We start from the raw sequence: 17,123 nt of genomic DNA on the forward strand, positions 1-17,123 counted from the left end.
GGTGGGCCCAGGGTGTCACTATGGGCATCTTGGCGTGGAGGTCTCAGGATGGGTTCTCACAGGTCTCACAATGGAGTCTAGGATGGGGATCTCCGGATGGAGTCTCACGATGGATGGGGTGTCAGCATGGCTTCACGATGGGAGCTCATGACAGGGGTTCAGGATGGGGTCTCACGATGGGAGCTCATGACGGGGGGTCAGGATGGGGTCTCACGAGGAGAGTTTTCGCCGCCGCCCTTCTCAAGATGGCGGCGCCCTTCCCGTGATGGCGGCTCTCCGGAGCCGGTCACGTGCCGCAGGACGGGTGGGGAATCCCGGCACGTGCCAGCGCGCTCACGTGACTGGGAGTGGGCGGTGCCGCGGGGCGAGGCCGCGCCCAGACCACGCCCCCGGCCCCGGTGCCCCGGGCTGGGACAGCGCCCCGGGCCGGCGCTCCTCGGGAGCCGCGGCGGCGCCCGCCCGCCTGGCCCCGTGGGGATTGTTCCTCACAACGTCGGCTCAGAGCGCCGGGCAGGGGCGGGAGCTCACCCTCCGCCTGCCCCGGGGGCGGTGCTCCGGTGCCTCCGCCCCTCACCGGCTGTCCAGTCCCGCGGCAGCCGCTCGCACCGGAGCCGCGGCCTGGCTTTGCTTCGCCACTCCCGGTGCCTTCCCCCTGCGCCGGCCGCCAGGGGGTTCGCGCTTCCCGCCGGCTCCCGCTGCTCCGCGATGCCGTCCAACAAATCCGTCTCGGACGCGCCCATCGTGCAGTTCACCAACTGCCGCATCCTGAGGGAGCACCGGCTCCAGAGGTGAGGGCACCGGCGGTGCCAGAGTGGCCGGGGGTACCAGGGCTCTCGGGGGTACCGAGATGGCCGGCGGTACCAGGGCTGTCTGGGGGGTGTCGTGTTGTCTGTGGGTGCCCGGCTGTGGGGCTGCCGGACAGGCTGCCGAGCTGACCTGAGCCCTGCAGTGCCGAGGGACGGTCCCAGCTCCCCTTGTGCACCGGCTACTGGCGCTCCCCTTGCCGCGCTCTGCCGTCCCGTGTCCCCTCTGCCGGGTTTGGAGGGAGATGGGGTGGCTGCGGTGTACGGTCCCTGTTGTTTTGCCTCTTCTGCTGGCGCCTTGGTGTTTTGGCCATCATCACCACCTCCTTCGAGGGGCAGCCCATGAAAATCCCGCTCCTGTGAGTTTTGTAGAGCCAGAGCCAGGCAGAGAGGGCTGCTCGTTGTGTCCCAGCTGAAGGAGCAGCTGTGCTCTGGCAGACATCGCCCGTGGCTGGAGCTGCCGGTGGGATGCACTCTGCTCGGGATCGCTGGGGCACAGCCACCTGCTCCGTGTGCTGCAGATGGCACCAGAGCTTGGTGTCTGTGACTGTCCCTCCAGGGAGGACCTGTGGGTGCGAGAGGGGAAGATCCTCAACCCAGAGAAACTCTTCTTTGATGAAAAGGGCTCTGCTGATGTCCAGCTGGACTGCAAGGACAGCATCATCGCCCCCGGTTTCATCGATGTCCAGATCAATGGTACAGTGAAGCCACATGCACTCACAGACTGGGGGCATCCCGGGTTTGTCCATCCCTGACCCCCAGCCCCACTGCCCATGGCCACGTTTCAGTTGCTCAGGGGAGGTGTTAGTCACCCAACCAATGACAAAGAGCAATTTTGCCTATGGTAGCTGCTATTGTGTAAGTGATCCCCTTTGGCCAGGTGAGGGTTTCCTCTGGACTCATTTTTATCTACATTTTACCCTGCCCCTGCCCTGGCAGGATCCCTGCCCTACCCTTTCCAGGATGTGGGAGGAGACGGCAAGACTTCCCATAGGAACAATAACAATTAACAGCAACAGCTCTGTTCAGAAGGAAAGAGGGGCTTGTTCTATGATAGCTAAAGTTGGTAGGCAGTTCTCTTTTCAGTTGGGAATTGTCACATTTTGCCCTGCATCAAAATAAAAAGGTTATGCTTGCAAAACACTGGGTGCTGTGGGAAGAGCACTTAATCAGGGCAGTGATGGTGAGATTTGTACTTGTGGAACCTTGGAATGTAGGACAGAAGTGCTGGTGGAGCCCTCTGTGTCAGCACCCTACAAATGGAACATCTCCCTGCAGTCACACAAAGTCTTTCTTCAGTGTTTCTGGGTGGAGCACGCTCCTGGGGAGGCAGCAGTTTCACCCCTGTTTTGTTTGTGGTGCAGGAGGCTTTGGGGTGGACTTCTCTCTGGCTACAGATGACTTCAAATCAGGTATTGACCTGGTCAGTCAGAAAATCCTCTCCCATGGAGTGACCTCTTTCTGTCCCACCCTGGTGACCTCTCCTCCATCTGTGTACCACCAGGTAAGGAGCCTTCTCCTCTCCCATCCGCAGGGTGATCAGGGACCGAGGCTGGTATCAGGAGGTGGGTAGGCCAAGACTGGGATAGCTGCCAGGGCAGAAAAGCCATGGGAGTGAGGAGCTGGACTCTACCCTGGGTTTCTTGCCCTCAGCCTTTAGAATGCTGAGACAGCCATGTCTCCCAAGCAAGCTCTGCACACCAAGGCTTGGAGACGGCTTTTCCTTTGTGGGCTGTGATGGTCCCAAGTGGTCCAGCTACAAATCTCCCTGCAGACCTGACATTTGGGTCTGATTTGGCAGGCTGGGGGGCTGTATCTGTGTTGCCATGTCTGACAAACCCCTTTCTCTAGGTTCTCCCTCAGATCAGTGTAAGAAATGGTGGAGCCCATGGAGCAGGAGTCCTGGGTAAGTGGACTTGTCCCTCTGTGCTGCTACTCTAGGTGGGCAATTATCTTGTTCATGGTTGAGGTGAAAGAAGTTACAGAGCACAAATAGGGGCTGGAACTCTCAGTGGGAGGGATGCACAGGTGGGCACAGACCCACCTTGTCCCTTAGTCCATGCCTGACTTTTACTGTGTTTTCTGCTGTCGTACACACTGCTCTGGCCCCTGGAGCGGTGGGGTGGCTTGGCTTGGCCAGTGGCCAGCACTGCATCCTCACTGTGCTGAGCTCACAGTTGCTGCAGAAAAATAGCAAGGGTGTGACTGGAGCAGAGTAGACACAGCGGGTTTCTTGGTCCTTGGCAGGGGGAGGAAGGGTCATGGTTCTTTGTTCCTGTTTGACAGGAGCCCACCTGGAAGGGCCGTTCATCAGCAAGGAGAAGAAGGGTGCCCACCCGGAGCACTGCCTCCGCACCTTTGAGGCAGGCGCTTTCCAGGACCTGCTTGCCACCTACGGCTCCCTGGACTGTGTGCAGATAGTGACCCTGGCCCCTGAAATGAGGAGGAGCAGTGAGGTGATCCGGGAGCTCACCAAGCGGGGCATCTGCGTCTCCCTGGGTAAGGGCTGGGACACCCAGGGCATGGGGGCAGCTCTGGCCGCCCCTCCCTTGGAGCTGTGGCATCTCTGACAGTGTCTCAATGAAACTGGACAGGGTGGGATTCTGGATGTGACAGACCTGTCACAAATGGGGACCTCTCTTGATGCTGTCAGTCTGTCATGGCAAGGACCCAAGTTTCTATTGACTTGGGAGCCCCTGCAGTAAGCACAAGGTGCTGTTCTAACACAGGCAGGAATAGCAGTCTTAGGTGGAGGTTTGATGATGTGGAAGGTTCAAACTCTGAAGTTCCACTGCTTTAGGCCTTAGACAGGCGAAATCATTTTCCAAAGGTTACTGTTGGTTTGATAACTCTGTTTTTCAACCAGTAGTACTGTAGGAACCTCTCCTTCCAACATCTGGCTGGCCTCTGACTTAAAACTGGCTGCATTTTTCTTTTCCTTTGCTTCACAAACTCTTCTTTGTCTCAGATCATTGAAGATTTTTTTTTTAAGGGAGGAAGTTATTCAGGGTGAAATTAAACCTCAAGTGAAAAGGGCATTCATACAGCAGGCTGTCTCTTAACCCAAAGCCACATGAAGAACTCCAGAAAGGCAAGGTTAGCCCACAGAGCTGCTGTCCTGTTGGGGAAACAGAAGTTTCTGGATAGTTTGATTCCCATATGTTTTCCTGGCAAAGTTCCCACTGTTGTGAGGGTGTCCTGTGATAATTCTCTACAAAACATTTAAGTATCTGAGGCCAGCAGAAAGGTGTATCATTGGACCTCAAACTCAGCCTGAAGACAGCACGCTGTGAGCAAGGCAGCTCTGTGACAGCTGTCATGTGAATACTGAAGGAGTTTGGGTGAAGCACCCACTCCCAGAATCCCCCCGGGTCATGGCCAGACACATCTGTGACCTCGGGCCAGGGTGGGCATTAGAGCATAGTCCAGTGATGGAGTGTCTTTGCTTCTATAGGGAAATCAGTGGAAAGGTGGGCAGAGGAATCAGGGGTTGGTCTGTGTTCCCAGGTCACTCAGTGGCTAATCTCTCCCAGGCTGAGGAGGCTGTGCAGCACGGAGCAACCTTCATCACTCACCTCTTCAATGCCATGCTGCCGGTGAGTCCCCAGAGGCACCTGTCCTGCTCCAGGGCTGCTTTTGGGCTTTCTCTCCTGCTCCCCATGGGTCTTGTTCTCCCCACCTGGTTTTGTACTATGCTTTGTAGTGAGGTTTTGGCACTGAACCTCTGGCTTCACATTCCTGTTGCTGGATCTGAAAGAGAGTCAAGGATGTAGCAGACTCTGGAAGTTCATCAGAGAGAAGGACTAGGAAGTGTTGGTGGGTGAGAGCGGGACATGCCCTTGCTTTGTGCACCCAGACCCCCTCCTGTGTGTGAGCAGCAGGGAAGGGGGGATTCTACCCCACTCAGGTGAGACCCCACCTGCAGAGCTGCCTCCAGCTCTGGGGCCAACATCAGAAGGATGTGGAGCTGCTGGAGTGAGTATAGAGGAGGCCACAGAGATGCTCCAAGAGCTGGAGCCCCTCTGCTCTGGAGCCAGGCTGGGAGAGCTGGGGGTGCTCACCTGGAGAAGAGAAGGCTCCAGAGAGACCTCAGAGCCCCTTCCAGGGCCTAAAGGGGATCCAGGAGAGCTGGAGAGGGATTTTGGACAAAGGCCTGAAGTGGCAGGACAAGGAAGAATGTTTTCCCACTGCCAGAGGGCAGGGTTAGATGGAATATTGGGAAGAAATTCTTGGCTGTGGGGGTACTGAGACCCTGGCACCCAGAGGAGCTGTGGTTGTCCTGTCCCTGGAAGCATTTAAGGTGAGATTGGATGGGGCTTGGAGCACCCTGGAATAGTGGAAAGTGACACTGCCCATGGCAGGGTTTGCAACAAGATAAGTTTTACGGTCCCTTCCAACTCAAACCAACCTGTGATTCTGTGATTCACGGCAATGCCCAGGTTTGCCTGGTAAAGCTGCCAGGCACTGTGATAGAGATGGCACTGCATTCCCTGAAGTGAAGTCTCAGCCAGTGTGTCCTGGTCCTCCACAGCTTGTCCCCTCTCTCCCCTCGAGCAGTTCCACCACCGTGACCCTGGCATTGTGGGGCTGCTGACAAGTGACAAGATTCCTGCTGGGCGGAGGGTCTTCTATGGAATGATTTCTGATGGCATCCACACCAACCCCGCTGCCCTGCGCATTGCCCACCGAGCCCACCCCAAAGGTGAGCCATGGCAGTCCCCACACTGTTACCAGCCACTCCAAGCACTGTGCCATCTCCCAGAAGACATTTGTGCTGCCCTTGCTGTCTGGAAGGTCACAGCCACATGTGCTGATCCCTCAGTTCTCTCGCTTTGGTGTGATGTGGCTGGAGACACCTGGTTCCTCTCTGGGAGGGTCAACAGAGCACAGTACTTGGAGCTGCAGGGAAATCGGCAGCAGTGTTGACAAGGCCCCTTCTGTTCCCCAGGGCTGGTGCTGGTGACAGATGCAATCGCTGGCATGGGGCTGGCACCGGGTCGGCACACGCTGGGTCAGCAGGTAGTGGAGATCGACGGGCTGAACACATACATTGCAGGTAAGTGCTGTCCCTCTGCTGAAGAGCTGGGGACACTGCTGCCACTGGCACCATTCCTGAGGAGCTGAGCACACCTTGCTGTCCCTGTCGGTGTGTGGCAGCGTTTGTGCCACCCTCTTGGGTTTTGATGCCTGATGGATCTGCAGTCACTTGGCCTTGGGGATAATGAAACTCCTGGTAAAGAGGAGAAGTGTGCCACCCTCATGGAGGATCTGGCCAGTTATAGCTGTCTGCAACATCTTTGAAAGAAAGCTTCATTGCCCAGTGTCAAGGGTGCTAGAGATTCAGGACATTAGTAAGAACAGAGAAATCTTAGAGATATTTATTGTCCCTTTTCTTCATTATAACACTACCACTTCCTGCTAGCTAAATTCCCTAAGTTCCAAATTCCCAAGCAGATGAAGACTGGGACGGTATTTCAGTGAAGGAGCATTCCTTTCTCCATTCCCTTCCTCGGGCAGCAGATGCCTGTGTTGTGAGCTGATTTCACCCAGTGCAGCTGGTCTGATAGTGGAGCTGGGGATAACACCCACATACCTGTTCCTGTGCTCCAGCAGGAAGTGGCTGCAGGCCCTTCAGCTTGCTCCTCCTGCAACACAGGACCTCTGCACTTCCCTAGTGCCCTGCTTCTTGCTGTGAGCTATGGGCACTGCTCAGTGCCATCCTGTTCCTTCCCAGGGACAAAGACCCTGAGTGGCAGCGTGGCGACCATGGACACTTGTGTGCGACACTTCCAAGAAGCCACAGGTAAGAGAGCCTTGTCCACAAGTTGCTGCTCCCTATGTTGACACAGGAGGAGGTCTTGCTTTTGCCAGATGTGTCCATTTCACCAGGAATGTTCCCTCTCACCTGAGACATGGTAAGGGCTCGGATCAGTGCCCTCAGATGAGCCCCTTTTTGAGGGGGAACTAATAGAACTAATGAGAGGTGAACTCTCCTGCTTCATCCTCACAAAAGTGCATGGTTTTCTCTTCTCCATACCCTAGGTGTTCAGTTTTCCTATGCCTGCTCTCTCCTGTAGGGATATTTCCCTTCCCAGCTCCAGCTGGCTGTGCTGAGGGTGTTCCAGCTTGTGTCCATCAACTGCCTGGTTGGGTGTTGCCTTGTCCAGGGGGATTGGGGCTGCTCTGGCAGTGGGGCTCTGGCTGCCCTAACATCTCCCAAATTCTCTGTCCAAGGGTGCTCGGTAGAGACCGCGTTGGAGGCGGCGTCTCTGCATCCCGCTCAGCTCCTGGGGCTTGAACATAAAAAGGGGACACTGGATTATGACTCTGATGCAGGTACTGGTGTGGGCACAGCACGTACTGGTATGGAGACAATGGTGTCAGGGCTCACAAGTGCTGGAGCAAAGCGCGGGCTGCTTTGTAAGCATATGCTCATGCCCTGTTTTGGTGGGAGCTGCAGGGAGACTTGCTCCACCTGGGATATGCTCTGGGCTTTTGCTCCAGTGGTTTTTCCCTTGGATGCTGGTGGTGTTTGGGAGACCCTTTGGAGTGCCCCCCACATCTCAGCTGAGCAGAAAGCAGAGCTGCCATTGCCAGGATTGCACTGCAGTGCCATCCTGGGGTGGGGAGAAACCCTTCCCCAATGATCTCAGCTCTCCCCAGCCAACTCCAGCAGCTCCATTCTGACAGCTGATTTATTTCTCTCTTGTCCCACACAGATTTCCTAATGCTGAATGACAGCCTGTATGTGCAAGCCACGTACATTGCCGGCGAGGAGGTCTGGCGGCAGGATGCGTCGGGCATGTGACACTGGGCTGTCCCAGTGCCCTCCAAGGCTCACTGGCACTGTGGTTAGCAGCTCTGGCAACCACCCCACTTCTCTCTTTTGGTTTTTTTTTCCCAATTCTTTCCTGCAACTCTCTCAAAGGAGCCTCATACCAAAGAGCTGCATTTTCCAGCTTCCAGTTACAGCTATGCCTGCTACGAATTTGTTGGTGCTCAGTTGGTGGTATGGGGAAAGAAGGCAGCTCTGTGCTGGCAAGGAATGCCAGTCCTGGAGTGACCTACAGGACTGCACAGCTGTCCTGCCCCACACAGGTGCTCCTCCACCATCTGACAGCAGTGAGGAGTTGTCCCAGCCTTTGCACAGTTTATACAGCACACACAAACCTGCTCTGCACCTGAGGCAGGCTCAAGCCATTCCAATTCTTCTGCCTGCTGTTTGCTTTGCTCCCAGGCAGCCATGACTTGTTAGACATCAGCTTCCACCAGCTCAGCTCGCAGCTCTTCCCATGACAAGGTTTCTGTTGTGTAAGCAGAAGCTGAGGATCATGTTTGGATCTCCTGACAGCCCTTCTGTCGTGTGTCCTCAGAGCAAGGCTGCCACAGCTCGCTCAGTCGGTGTCCTTGTGGGGCTGAATCCTCAGGGCAGAGATCAAAACCAGGAATACCAAGGCATTGCTGGTCCTTTGTGCCTTTACCCTGCATGGGCATTGAGTCTACAGAGCTGGAGATATGAACAGCGTCCTGCCACATAAACAATGCTCCTTTCGCTCCTTGCTCTGTCTGGATGGGTTCTGCAGGCTCTGTGCCAGCCATACCAAGAAGAGCCTTTGCATTGCCTGATGGGTTTGTTCATTCCTCAGGCTATGGATGGGAAACTTTGCTTTAGGAGATGCAGCCAGACTGGTGGTGACAGGATCACAAGCCTTCAGTCCAGCTCAGGCACTGAGGGAGAGGAAAACTGCGGTGGGATTCTGGCCTTTCAAGATGGATACAATAACTCATTATTTTGTGCTCATTATCTTCTCCAATACTTGACTGTCAGATTTTTTCCTGATGCTGGGACACTTGTATATGAAGGCTGAGGCTAATTTCGACCCTACTCAATCACTCAGAATAAGCCTCGAGATAAAGTCTTAAGACAACCTTGGTTAAGGCTCAAACCACTGAGGTGTTTTTTGTAATGAGAGGGCTCAGACGATGGCTAAGTCTCAGTGAGGGTGGAGATTGTAAGGCAGACAGAAGTCACGTTGGGATTGGCAGAAATGTACCGATTTTTCCAGTACCATTTTATAATCTTTAGCAGCAACATTTCGAAGTGATTCCCCAGCACTTTAGAGCCCTTCTGTCAGCCTTGGAGAATTTCTAACATCAACTGCCAATGTCAAGAAAAGTTATAACCTCCATGGTTTGAACATTTGAGAGACAGCACACCCTGTGCAGTGACGCGCTGTGCTGCTGCAGTACTGACCTCACGGGGATCAGCTGGCTGTTGTTGGAAACAATCCAATAGGGAAAAATGCCTATGAAACAAGGTGTCTAACTTTTTATTTACAAAATTAAATAATCAAAAGGAAATCTAAAACAAAAATGGGAATAGACAGAACCAGTAGGTTTGTATTAACCTTTTTTGCCTGCCCTGGTGCTGGCATGGCTTCCGTCAGGCCGGCGTGTGAGGGGCCGGGGCTGGTGTGGGCGCTCCTGCGGGGATTTGGCGCAGGGAAGGCGGCACCGCCGGATCCCCGCGGCCCGCTCCGTGGGCACGCGTGTGTCCGGCACAGTGTGGGGCTCAGGGCAGCAGGAGGGAGGTGCAGGGGGCACAAACAAGGTGGGCGCTGGGGTCTGCGGCCGGTGGGGCCCGGCGCTCTCGGGCGGAACGGCGGCGGCAGCGCGGGGAGCGGCCCGGCCCGCCCGCCTTGAGCCCGCGGCCGGGGGAGGACCCGTGGAGGGTCCGGGGAGCTCCGAGAGGCCCAGAGCGGGCCCCGAGCTGCAGCTGGTGGTGCCGGCCCGGGCGGGGCCGCTCCCGGAGCGCACACGAGGCCCGTGACCGGAGGTGGGCGGTGCGCTGGGGGCGCTTCCTCCGGCGGCGGCGTGGGGAGCCCGGCATGGAGCAGGTAAGGCCCGGCCCCTCTCACCGCCCCGGCCCCTGCCCCGCTCCCGCAGGTTCTGCTTTCCCAGCTCTGGTGCCTTTCCCAATCCCTGCTCGTCTTATCCTCAGCATTCTTTTCGTTCCCCGTGTTTTAGTGTGCTTTGTCCCAGGCGGGCTGCAATCCTTAACTTCCACCTGCTTTTCAAGAGGCAGCCAGCGTAGAAGGATAGCACATGGGGCCTCAAGGGCTCGTGTTTAGGCTAAAGACAAATTCTGTGTGTTACCAGAGCTGTGCTAAAGGGAATTTCCTGCTGTGGAGACATTATGCCATTGCCTAAGCTTCAGGAAAAAAATGAGAAATCTTCCATTTGGGCCTTTTAAAAAGGGACAGGTGGAGAAAAAGATGAAAAAGAAATCTGGGAAGTCCTGGCTTGCCGGGAGTAGTAGGGTTTCCTTGCTAGTAAGAGCTGTAATTTTTGTAATGTAGAGGGCTTGTTTGGTGCTCATTTGGGGGACACAGGACATGTGTCCCTGTGCTGTGTTGATTTATGGTATAAATGAACTGTTACACAGCACACTTCCAATGTAAAGCCAGGTCTGACCTCCTGTGAGAAGGGAGGCCTCAGAAAACTCAGTTTTGGAGGTGAGAGATTTGTGCTTCTAATCATTCTGCCTTCCCCACACGATGTCCAAGGCTCCCCCAGGTGTGTCTCAGGAGGAGCTGGAGTGGTGCATTTCACAGCTGGAGGCAGATCTCCATCTCACTCTGCACCCCAAACTAGGTATGTTCCTCTTTATCAGCCCACATCCCCCCTATTCTGGCCTTGGGTGTGATTTAGCAGATGTGGATGTTTTGCTGTTTCTTTTCTCCTTTATATTTCCTGTTCTTGTGTTATTTGGGATTTGTTCTAAACACAGGACAACACAGGGCTTTAAGGACTGTGTTTCTGGAAGCAGTTTTATCTTTCATTCATTTAGTGTTTGTTCTCCCTGTTTTCTGTATTCTTTGTCATGTTCTATTTTTCCCATATAATGACTTGGTTGGTTCTGCTACAGCTCTGCTTTTGTTTTTCATCTTAAGGAAATACTGTGCCAGCATGTCCGGCCCTCAAACACCAGTGGGGTTTTTTTTTGTGAAGCTTGTTACAGGGAAAAATTACACGGAAGATAAAATTCTATAAGGTCATAGTTTGATCTCGTTAGTGCAATTTGTAGAGCTGCAGACATATCCTGCTGCTGGTCAGTACCTGCCCTTGGCAGAGCACTGTGAACCCTGGGTAAGATGCTCTGGTGAGGGTTTGCTGGTCCACCTGAGGATGGAGCAGTGAGTGACCGGGCTTACACCTTGTGCTTGAGCCTCAGGCTCCAGGAAGGATTAAGGCTTGTGGGAGAGGGTTGTGATTGTTCATCCTGGAGAAGAGAAAGCTCTGGGGAGACTTTAGAGCCCCTTGCAGTGCCTAAAGGGATTCCAGGAGAGCTGGAGAGGAACTTGGGACAAGGGATGGAGGGACAGGACAAGGGGGAATGGCTTCCGCTGCCAGAGATAATGCTTAGATCAGATACTAGGGAGGAATTGTTCCCTTTGAGGGTGGGCAGGCCCTGGCACTGGGTGCCCAGAGCAGCTGTGGCTGCCCCTGGATCCCTGAAGTGTCCAAGGCCAGGCTGGACAGGGCTTGGAGCAGCCTGGGACAGTGGAAGGTGTCCCTGCCCATGGCAGGAGTGGATGAGCTTTGAAGTTTCTGCCCAAGCTATTCTGTGATCAGACCATTTTGTTAGAAATGTGTCCTGTACTGTCCCCAGTGCCCAGCAGCAGGGAAGGCAGCTCCTGGAGGGGAAGCAGGAGCTGAGCACAGGAAAGAGGCAGCAGAAGCAGTGCCCTGGCCAGAAAAGAACCCTTTTGCACAGTGTGTGAGCCAAGAGAGCTGAGCAGTGCTGCTGATGGTACCCAGGCTCTGGTCCAACCAATAGGACCTCCTCTGGTGAGGAGGCTGGTCCAACATCTAGCCAGGAATTCAGGGTCTGAATCAATGAGCTGTTTGGCTGTAGCACTGTATGCATGAGGTACTCAGCTTAGAGTAACTCCCAGGTGAAGGAGGGAAGCAGCTCCCTGGAGCTTTCTCTAGCTATTGTTGTGTAACTGGCCTGGATTGCAGCTTGCCAAACCCCTTGAAACAGGAGTTCCTGTAGTCAGGACCCTGACACCAGGTGCTGTGAAGCACATCTCGCTTCTGTCCCACCACGGCATTGCCTGAGACAGGGAGGGGCTTGTCCCACCCTGCCCTGCCCTGGGGCAGCCTCAGCACCAGTGCTGGGGACACTTTGGGGCAGCACAGTATCAGAAGGGTCTGTGACTGTTGGAGTGTCCAAGGAGAGGAACATGAGGGTGGGGAAGGGTCTCAAGGGGAAGCCACAGGAGGAGCAGCTGAGGGCACTTGGCCTGTTCAGCTGGAGGAGAGGAGATGGAGCACAGAGCTCCCAGGGGCTGCAGCTCCTCCTGAGGAGCAGCTCCAACCTCTGCTCTCTGTGACCAGGGACAGGGCCCAGGAAATGGCTGGAGCTGTGTTAGGGGGTGATTTTTAGGCTGGATTAGGGAAAGGTTCTTTCCTGAGAGGATGGTCAGGTGCTGCAGCTGGGAGAGGTGGGATGTTCCCATTCCACAGTACTACTCTCAAGTTGTTCAGTGGCTTAAAATAAGTGGAACAAACACTGCAAGACCACATTTAGTGCTTCCAAGTTGAGGTCTTGGGCATCACTGTCACAGAACAGCTCTGTTTTTTAGAGAATTTGTTCTAACACAAAAGCTTTAGATTCTTGTGTTCAGGCTGGTCTGTAAGCAAGAGCAAGAGTCCTGCTTTTCAGGGTATTCCTTTTGTTTAGATTTTTTCCAGTTTTCCAGAGAAGAGACTCTGAGTTAGGTTCTGGAATTTGTCTTCTCTTGAAGGAAAGATTGCTAAGCCCTCTCTGTGCCATTAGCAGTGCACTTACTGCAGTGTTAGAGTTCGACTATCAGTAATAAGTTAAGATTTTTTTCCCTCTCTGTAGGAACATCTCACAGTATTTGAGCTTCTGGAAGCACTTGGAGTTCCCTTTCAATTGAATGCTAGTTATGGATTAGTTAGAGGTGATATGAACACAGAGCTCATTAAGAGAAGAGTCACTCATCAGCATCCCACTGTGTGGATTTTAAGGCCTGGTGCTGGTAAACTGCTTCTTGTCTCTCTTGGTGTTTTCTGAGTGCAGCAGAGGAGACCCAACACATTTTCAAGGTCCTGCACTCCCCTGCAGCTCCTCTCACAGAGAACCAACAAGTCATGAGCAGTGAGTTTGGCAATTGTCATCTCAAGATGGATGAGGGTCAGAAGAGTATTGAGAAAGGTGAGCTTCAGCTGTCTCGGGGGATGGTGAGATTTGGTTCTTTTCTGTAGATTTCTTGGGGTGCAGCATTAATTGAGTCACCTCTCTGGCAGTGCCTTAGAGTGGAAGCTGCAGTGGCACCACCATGGTAGGAAACTGGTTCATTGGGAGCACCAGTATTGAAACAATATTCTTTGTCTTTTCTAGGCATGACCCCTGATGTTGTGGAAGTACAGCCACGCAAGGGGCAGACTGCAGATGGTGTGAAACAGTCTGAGCCAACCCCTGAGGCAAAGCCTGAGTTGTTCACATCATCTGGCAGCAGCTTCCGATTTGATTTTCCGCTTTCCAAGACCGACCCAGAAGCTGACCCTGGTGACAGTGGTGCTGAGCAGGTACAAAACAATGTCAGAGCCACCAAGCAGGAGAACTGGAATGGCCCCTTGAGGTTTGCTGCCTCTAGACAAGAACCCAGGTTTGCTTTCAACTTTGCCATCCCAGATGAAGACTGTCCTCATCTTCAGTTACTTCCAGGAAGCCAGCACACAGAGGACACAGCAGATTCTTCACTGCCTGCTGAATCAGCAGCTCTGCCACAGGCTGCAGCCTTGCAGGAGCCTGAGGTGACTCAAGTGACAAGGAATGCACCCAAAGAGGATAGAAGCCATGTCACATCAAAGATCCCCCAAACAGAGACAGCCCCTGCAGATGAGGCAATGACAGAGAAATCAACAGGAGGTGGAGCTGCCAAGAAGAAAAAAAAGAAGAAGCAAAAAGCACCTGTCAGTAAAAACAAAACAGAAGAAACTGAGACCAGCAGGAAGGCAAAGGTGGAACCTAACAGCTATAAAATTACAGATACTTCCCATCAGGATGAGAAGACCTCTCAGGTAATTAAATAGTGATGGAATCCCATTTTTTATAAACCCTTGAGCTAAAGAGACACTTTATCTCTCTGTACAGATGAACAATTAGCATACTGCTCTGAGATGGAAGCTGAAAGACCACATTTGGTGCTTACATGTTCCAGCAGCTGTTTGCTTTCTCTGCTACACAGCTGAGGAACCTGACCAGAGCAAAGGAAGTTAATGGTCCTTCAGATTTGTGCTGAAAGATTTCATGGTTAGGCTTGTGACATCCTGGGGAGCTGGATGCCATTTTTTCTTAAGAAAATAAACCAGGAAATGGAGGTAGCTGTCTTTAGTTTGTGCCAAGCTGGTGCCTTGTGGGTGCTGAGCCAGCCCTGTAGCTCATGTGTGTGTGTTGCAGGATGCATTGCTTTCATAGTACAAGGAGCAAAGCCAAGGCACAGAGCTGCCACCTGGTGTAGCCAAGGACCTGTGGTCGAGCTCAAGGGTGCTTCCAAGAGGGTTCTTCTGTAGGGCATGGGCCAGAAATCAACTGAAATTGCAGGTTATGTGTAAACACAACATTAAGGCACACCCTGAGGTCTTCTATTCTGCTACGGTCAAGGTCTGGAATTTTATTTCACTTTTCAGCACTGGTGTAAGTTTTACTAACAAACAGTGCCAGCTGATCCATACTATAACACAAGATTGCACAAAACCTTCCTTTTCTTAATATTTTACAAGGAAATTGCACTGAGTGTTCATCTGCCTCTGGAACGTTGCATCCAAAAGTCTGCTTTACCTGCAGTCCTACCGATAAACACTGCTGAGCACCAGAGACATAGGAAGAGTTGAAGGTCAGGTAAAGGCCTTCCAGTCCTTTGGAAGGAGACTGTTGTAGATAAAAGGAGACAGTGTGAGGGCATTTGTATTTACATGTACATAACAGCTAAGAATTGCTTCAGTCCCAGGGTGCAGCCCTGTTTCCCTGTCCCACTGCTGAGTTAGCTTTGCTCAATGGTGCTTGGCTTCCTTCATCTCCATGGACTTCATTTTCCTTGTCCCTCATGCATTTCTGGCTGAGCAAGCACAGAGGAGCTGAGAAGAAAGACTCAGCTTCTGATTTTGCCCATTGTTTGCTTTTTTAAATTTTGTACAGGTTTGAGGATAGGGGCTTTTTGTTGTTAATGTTTATTTCTCCCATCTGTAAGTTAATTTGAAAGCTGAACAGCTTTCCAGAAAACAGCACCTTCTGAGTGGCAGCCACACATTAAATCCATCTAATAGAGACAGTGAGCTGCAACTAAACATTTGCACAGTGCTTTTAGTTTATCTGATGAAAAACACTAGAGGGAAAATGTCATGAAGTCTATTAAGTGATCGCCAGAACATAATATTTCAGCTAGTCCTGACTTTATGGAGTTCCCTTTCATCCTGTGTAGCAGCTGCTGCTGTAACTTTTGGGTGATTTACTTCCTCTTGCTCATGTGCCTCATGTTGATAGCAGTCTGATGAGCAGCTGTGGAAAGAGGTGGACTGGTGTGTGAACCAGCTGGAACTCGGCTTGAAGACACAGAAACCCACTCCAAAGCAGGGTAAGTGTTGAAGTAAAGAAGAGTTCTCTCCTGGGAGCAGCACTGGCAGGAAGGCAGAGGCAGAGCCAGCAGGGAGCCCTAACATGTGTGTGTGTGTTGTTTCTCCTTTGCTGCAGCTGAGGAGGCTCTCAGGGCCATCAGGACCCTGCGCAGTGACAAGGCTCCCCTGGTGAAGAAGCGTCAGCTCATGAGAGCCATGTTTGGAGACTACAGGAAGAAGATGCAGGAGGAGCTGTGCAGAGAGCTGAAGCTTATGGAAACAGGTAGGAGAACTTTGCATGGTGAGAAGGAAAAGAAAGGGCTTCAATCCTGCCCTATGCTTTGCACACTGAGGCCTCACTGTATGAGATGACTGAATGTCTCTTATCGTTTCTCCCGTCTTTAAGCTGCAAAATCTGCCAGGATCGTGGAGTTGAAGGGAAGCAGCCACAGGAACGGCCAGTTCATCCGGAAGTGCTTGGGAGCTTGCAGAAAGAGCCAAGGTTCAGCAGAATCCTCTTCAGAGTCACACAGGACACTTAACACAGGCTTATTCAATTTCACAACTCCCCAAGAATTTCACTTTAATTTCTTCTAGAAAAGTCACTTAGACTAAAACTGTGCCAGATCTCCTGTAAATGAAGAATGGTGGGAAGGTGCTGTGCAGTAGGAAATGTCATGTGTGAATCTCTGGATCTTCTTCCAGGGTGCCTTATCTAGAAGTTTAAATGAGATTTGCCTACTATGCATATGACCCCAAAACTCAGCCTACATAAGTGCTCCTCTGTGCTCACACTGGAGAAAGGCACCTTTGAAGGGCTCAGCAGTGTGGAAGGATCTGCTTTCTTTCCTGTAGAATTGACATCAACTGTAGAATCTGTCTTCTATACCGTGAGATTTTTCTCTTTCTCCCATTGCTTTTAAATAGAGCAGAGCCTTTCTAGCAGCCAAGGTGGCAGTGCATACAGCAGGGGATGGTTTGGAATCAAGATCCAGAGCAGTGAATAGCTGGGTGCTTCCACTGCCCAAGTCTGTGTGAATGCAGCTTCTGGCATCCAGCAAATAGCAGCAGTGTGTCATCCCTGACATGGAGGAGCACGAGCTCGGGGTCTTTGGGGAAAAGTGAGACCCATTTTTGCTCATTCATCTCTTTCACTGACAGGTACAGACCTGGAATAAAACTGCACATCATGATTTAATCCAGCCTAGAGATGTAAGGACAGTTGTTTCCATTAAAACTGGGAGATTTTTTGTTGCTGAAGCCAGGTTCTGGACAGCTAGGAAGGATGTACAATCAACTCTTAAATAAAGTTGACTTTATTAGTAGCTCAGTTACGACCACTAGTGCCTCAGAGGGAAAATTAGCTGCATGCCAGCCTTGGGTGGTCATAAAATAAACTGTCACAGCCCAAAGACTCTCTTCCATTTGATTTGTATTAAATTTTGGCTTTTTGAATGTGTGTCTCCACTCAATAAGGCTTGGGTCACTGAACCCTTCTCTTAAGTTCATGCAGAAGACTTCCCACCAAGCATATAAAATGGTGATCGGAGATAAATGCTGTGAAAGGCTACAAGGTATCAGGTGTCCCTAGGGAGCAGTTCTTTCCTGCCTTTTATAGCCCAGTCAGCCTGTGTGAAAAGTGGGAAATGGGAGAGCAGCCAGATTCCAGGG

At 52.4% G+C, this 17,123-nt stretch overlaps 1 protein-coding gene across 11 annotated transcripts; it reads left to right on the forward strand.

Moving 5' to 3' along the window:
- Window positions 1-354: 354 nt before the first annotated feature.
- Window positions 355-16,911, forward strand: AMDHD2 (amidohydrolase domain containing 2). Of its 11 annotated transcripts, none has more exons than XM_005493176.4 (13): window positions 355-788; window positions 1,363-1,499; window positions 2,168-2,307; window positions 2,655-2,709; window positions 3,090-3,302; window positions 4,311-4,399; window positions 5,361-5,505; window positions 5,752-5,859; window positions 6,538-6,606; window positions 7,038-7,139; window positions 7,523-9,121; window positions 10,370-10,457; window positions 12,718-13,050. In XM_005493176.4, the coding sequence occupies exons 1-11, from the start codon at window positions 706-708 to the stop codon at window positions 7,609-7,611; spliced, it is 1,230 nt and encodes a 409-aa protein (XP_005493233.1). In that variant the 5' UTR covers window positions 355-705; the 3' UTR covers window positions 7,612-9,121; window positions 10,370-10,457; window positions 12,718-13,050. The 11 variants fall into 11 exon arrangements, with proteins under 11 accessions (XP_005493233.1, XP_074408869.1, XP_074408877.1 ...); XM_074552768.1 differs by having other exon boundaries at window positions 12,916-12,964; XM_074552772.1 differs by lacking the exons at window positions 355-788; window positions 1,363-1,499; window positions 2,168-2,307; ... (5 more) ...; window positions 6,538-6,606; window positions 7,038-7,139 and adding exons at window positions 13,237-13,919; window positions 15,382-15,472; window positions 15,589-15,735; window positions 15,859-16,911 and having other exon boundaries at window positions 7,611-9,121.
- Window positions 16,912-17,123: the final 212 nt, after the last annotated feature.

The sequence above is a fragment of the Zonotrichia albicollis genome, chromosome 16, assembly GCF_047830755.1.
Source record: "Zonotrichia albicollis isolate bZonAlb1 chromosome 16, bZonAlb1.hap1, whole genome shotgun sequence".
NCBI lineage: Eukaryota > Metazoa > Chordata > Aves > Passeriformes > Passerellidae > Zonotrichia > Zonotrichia albicollis.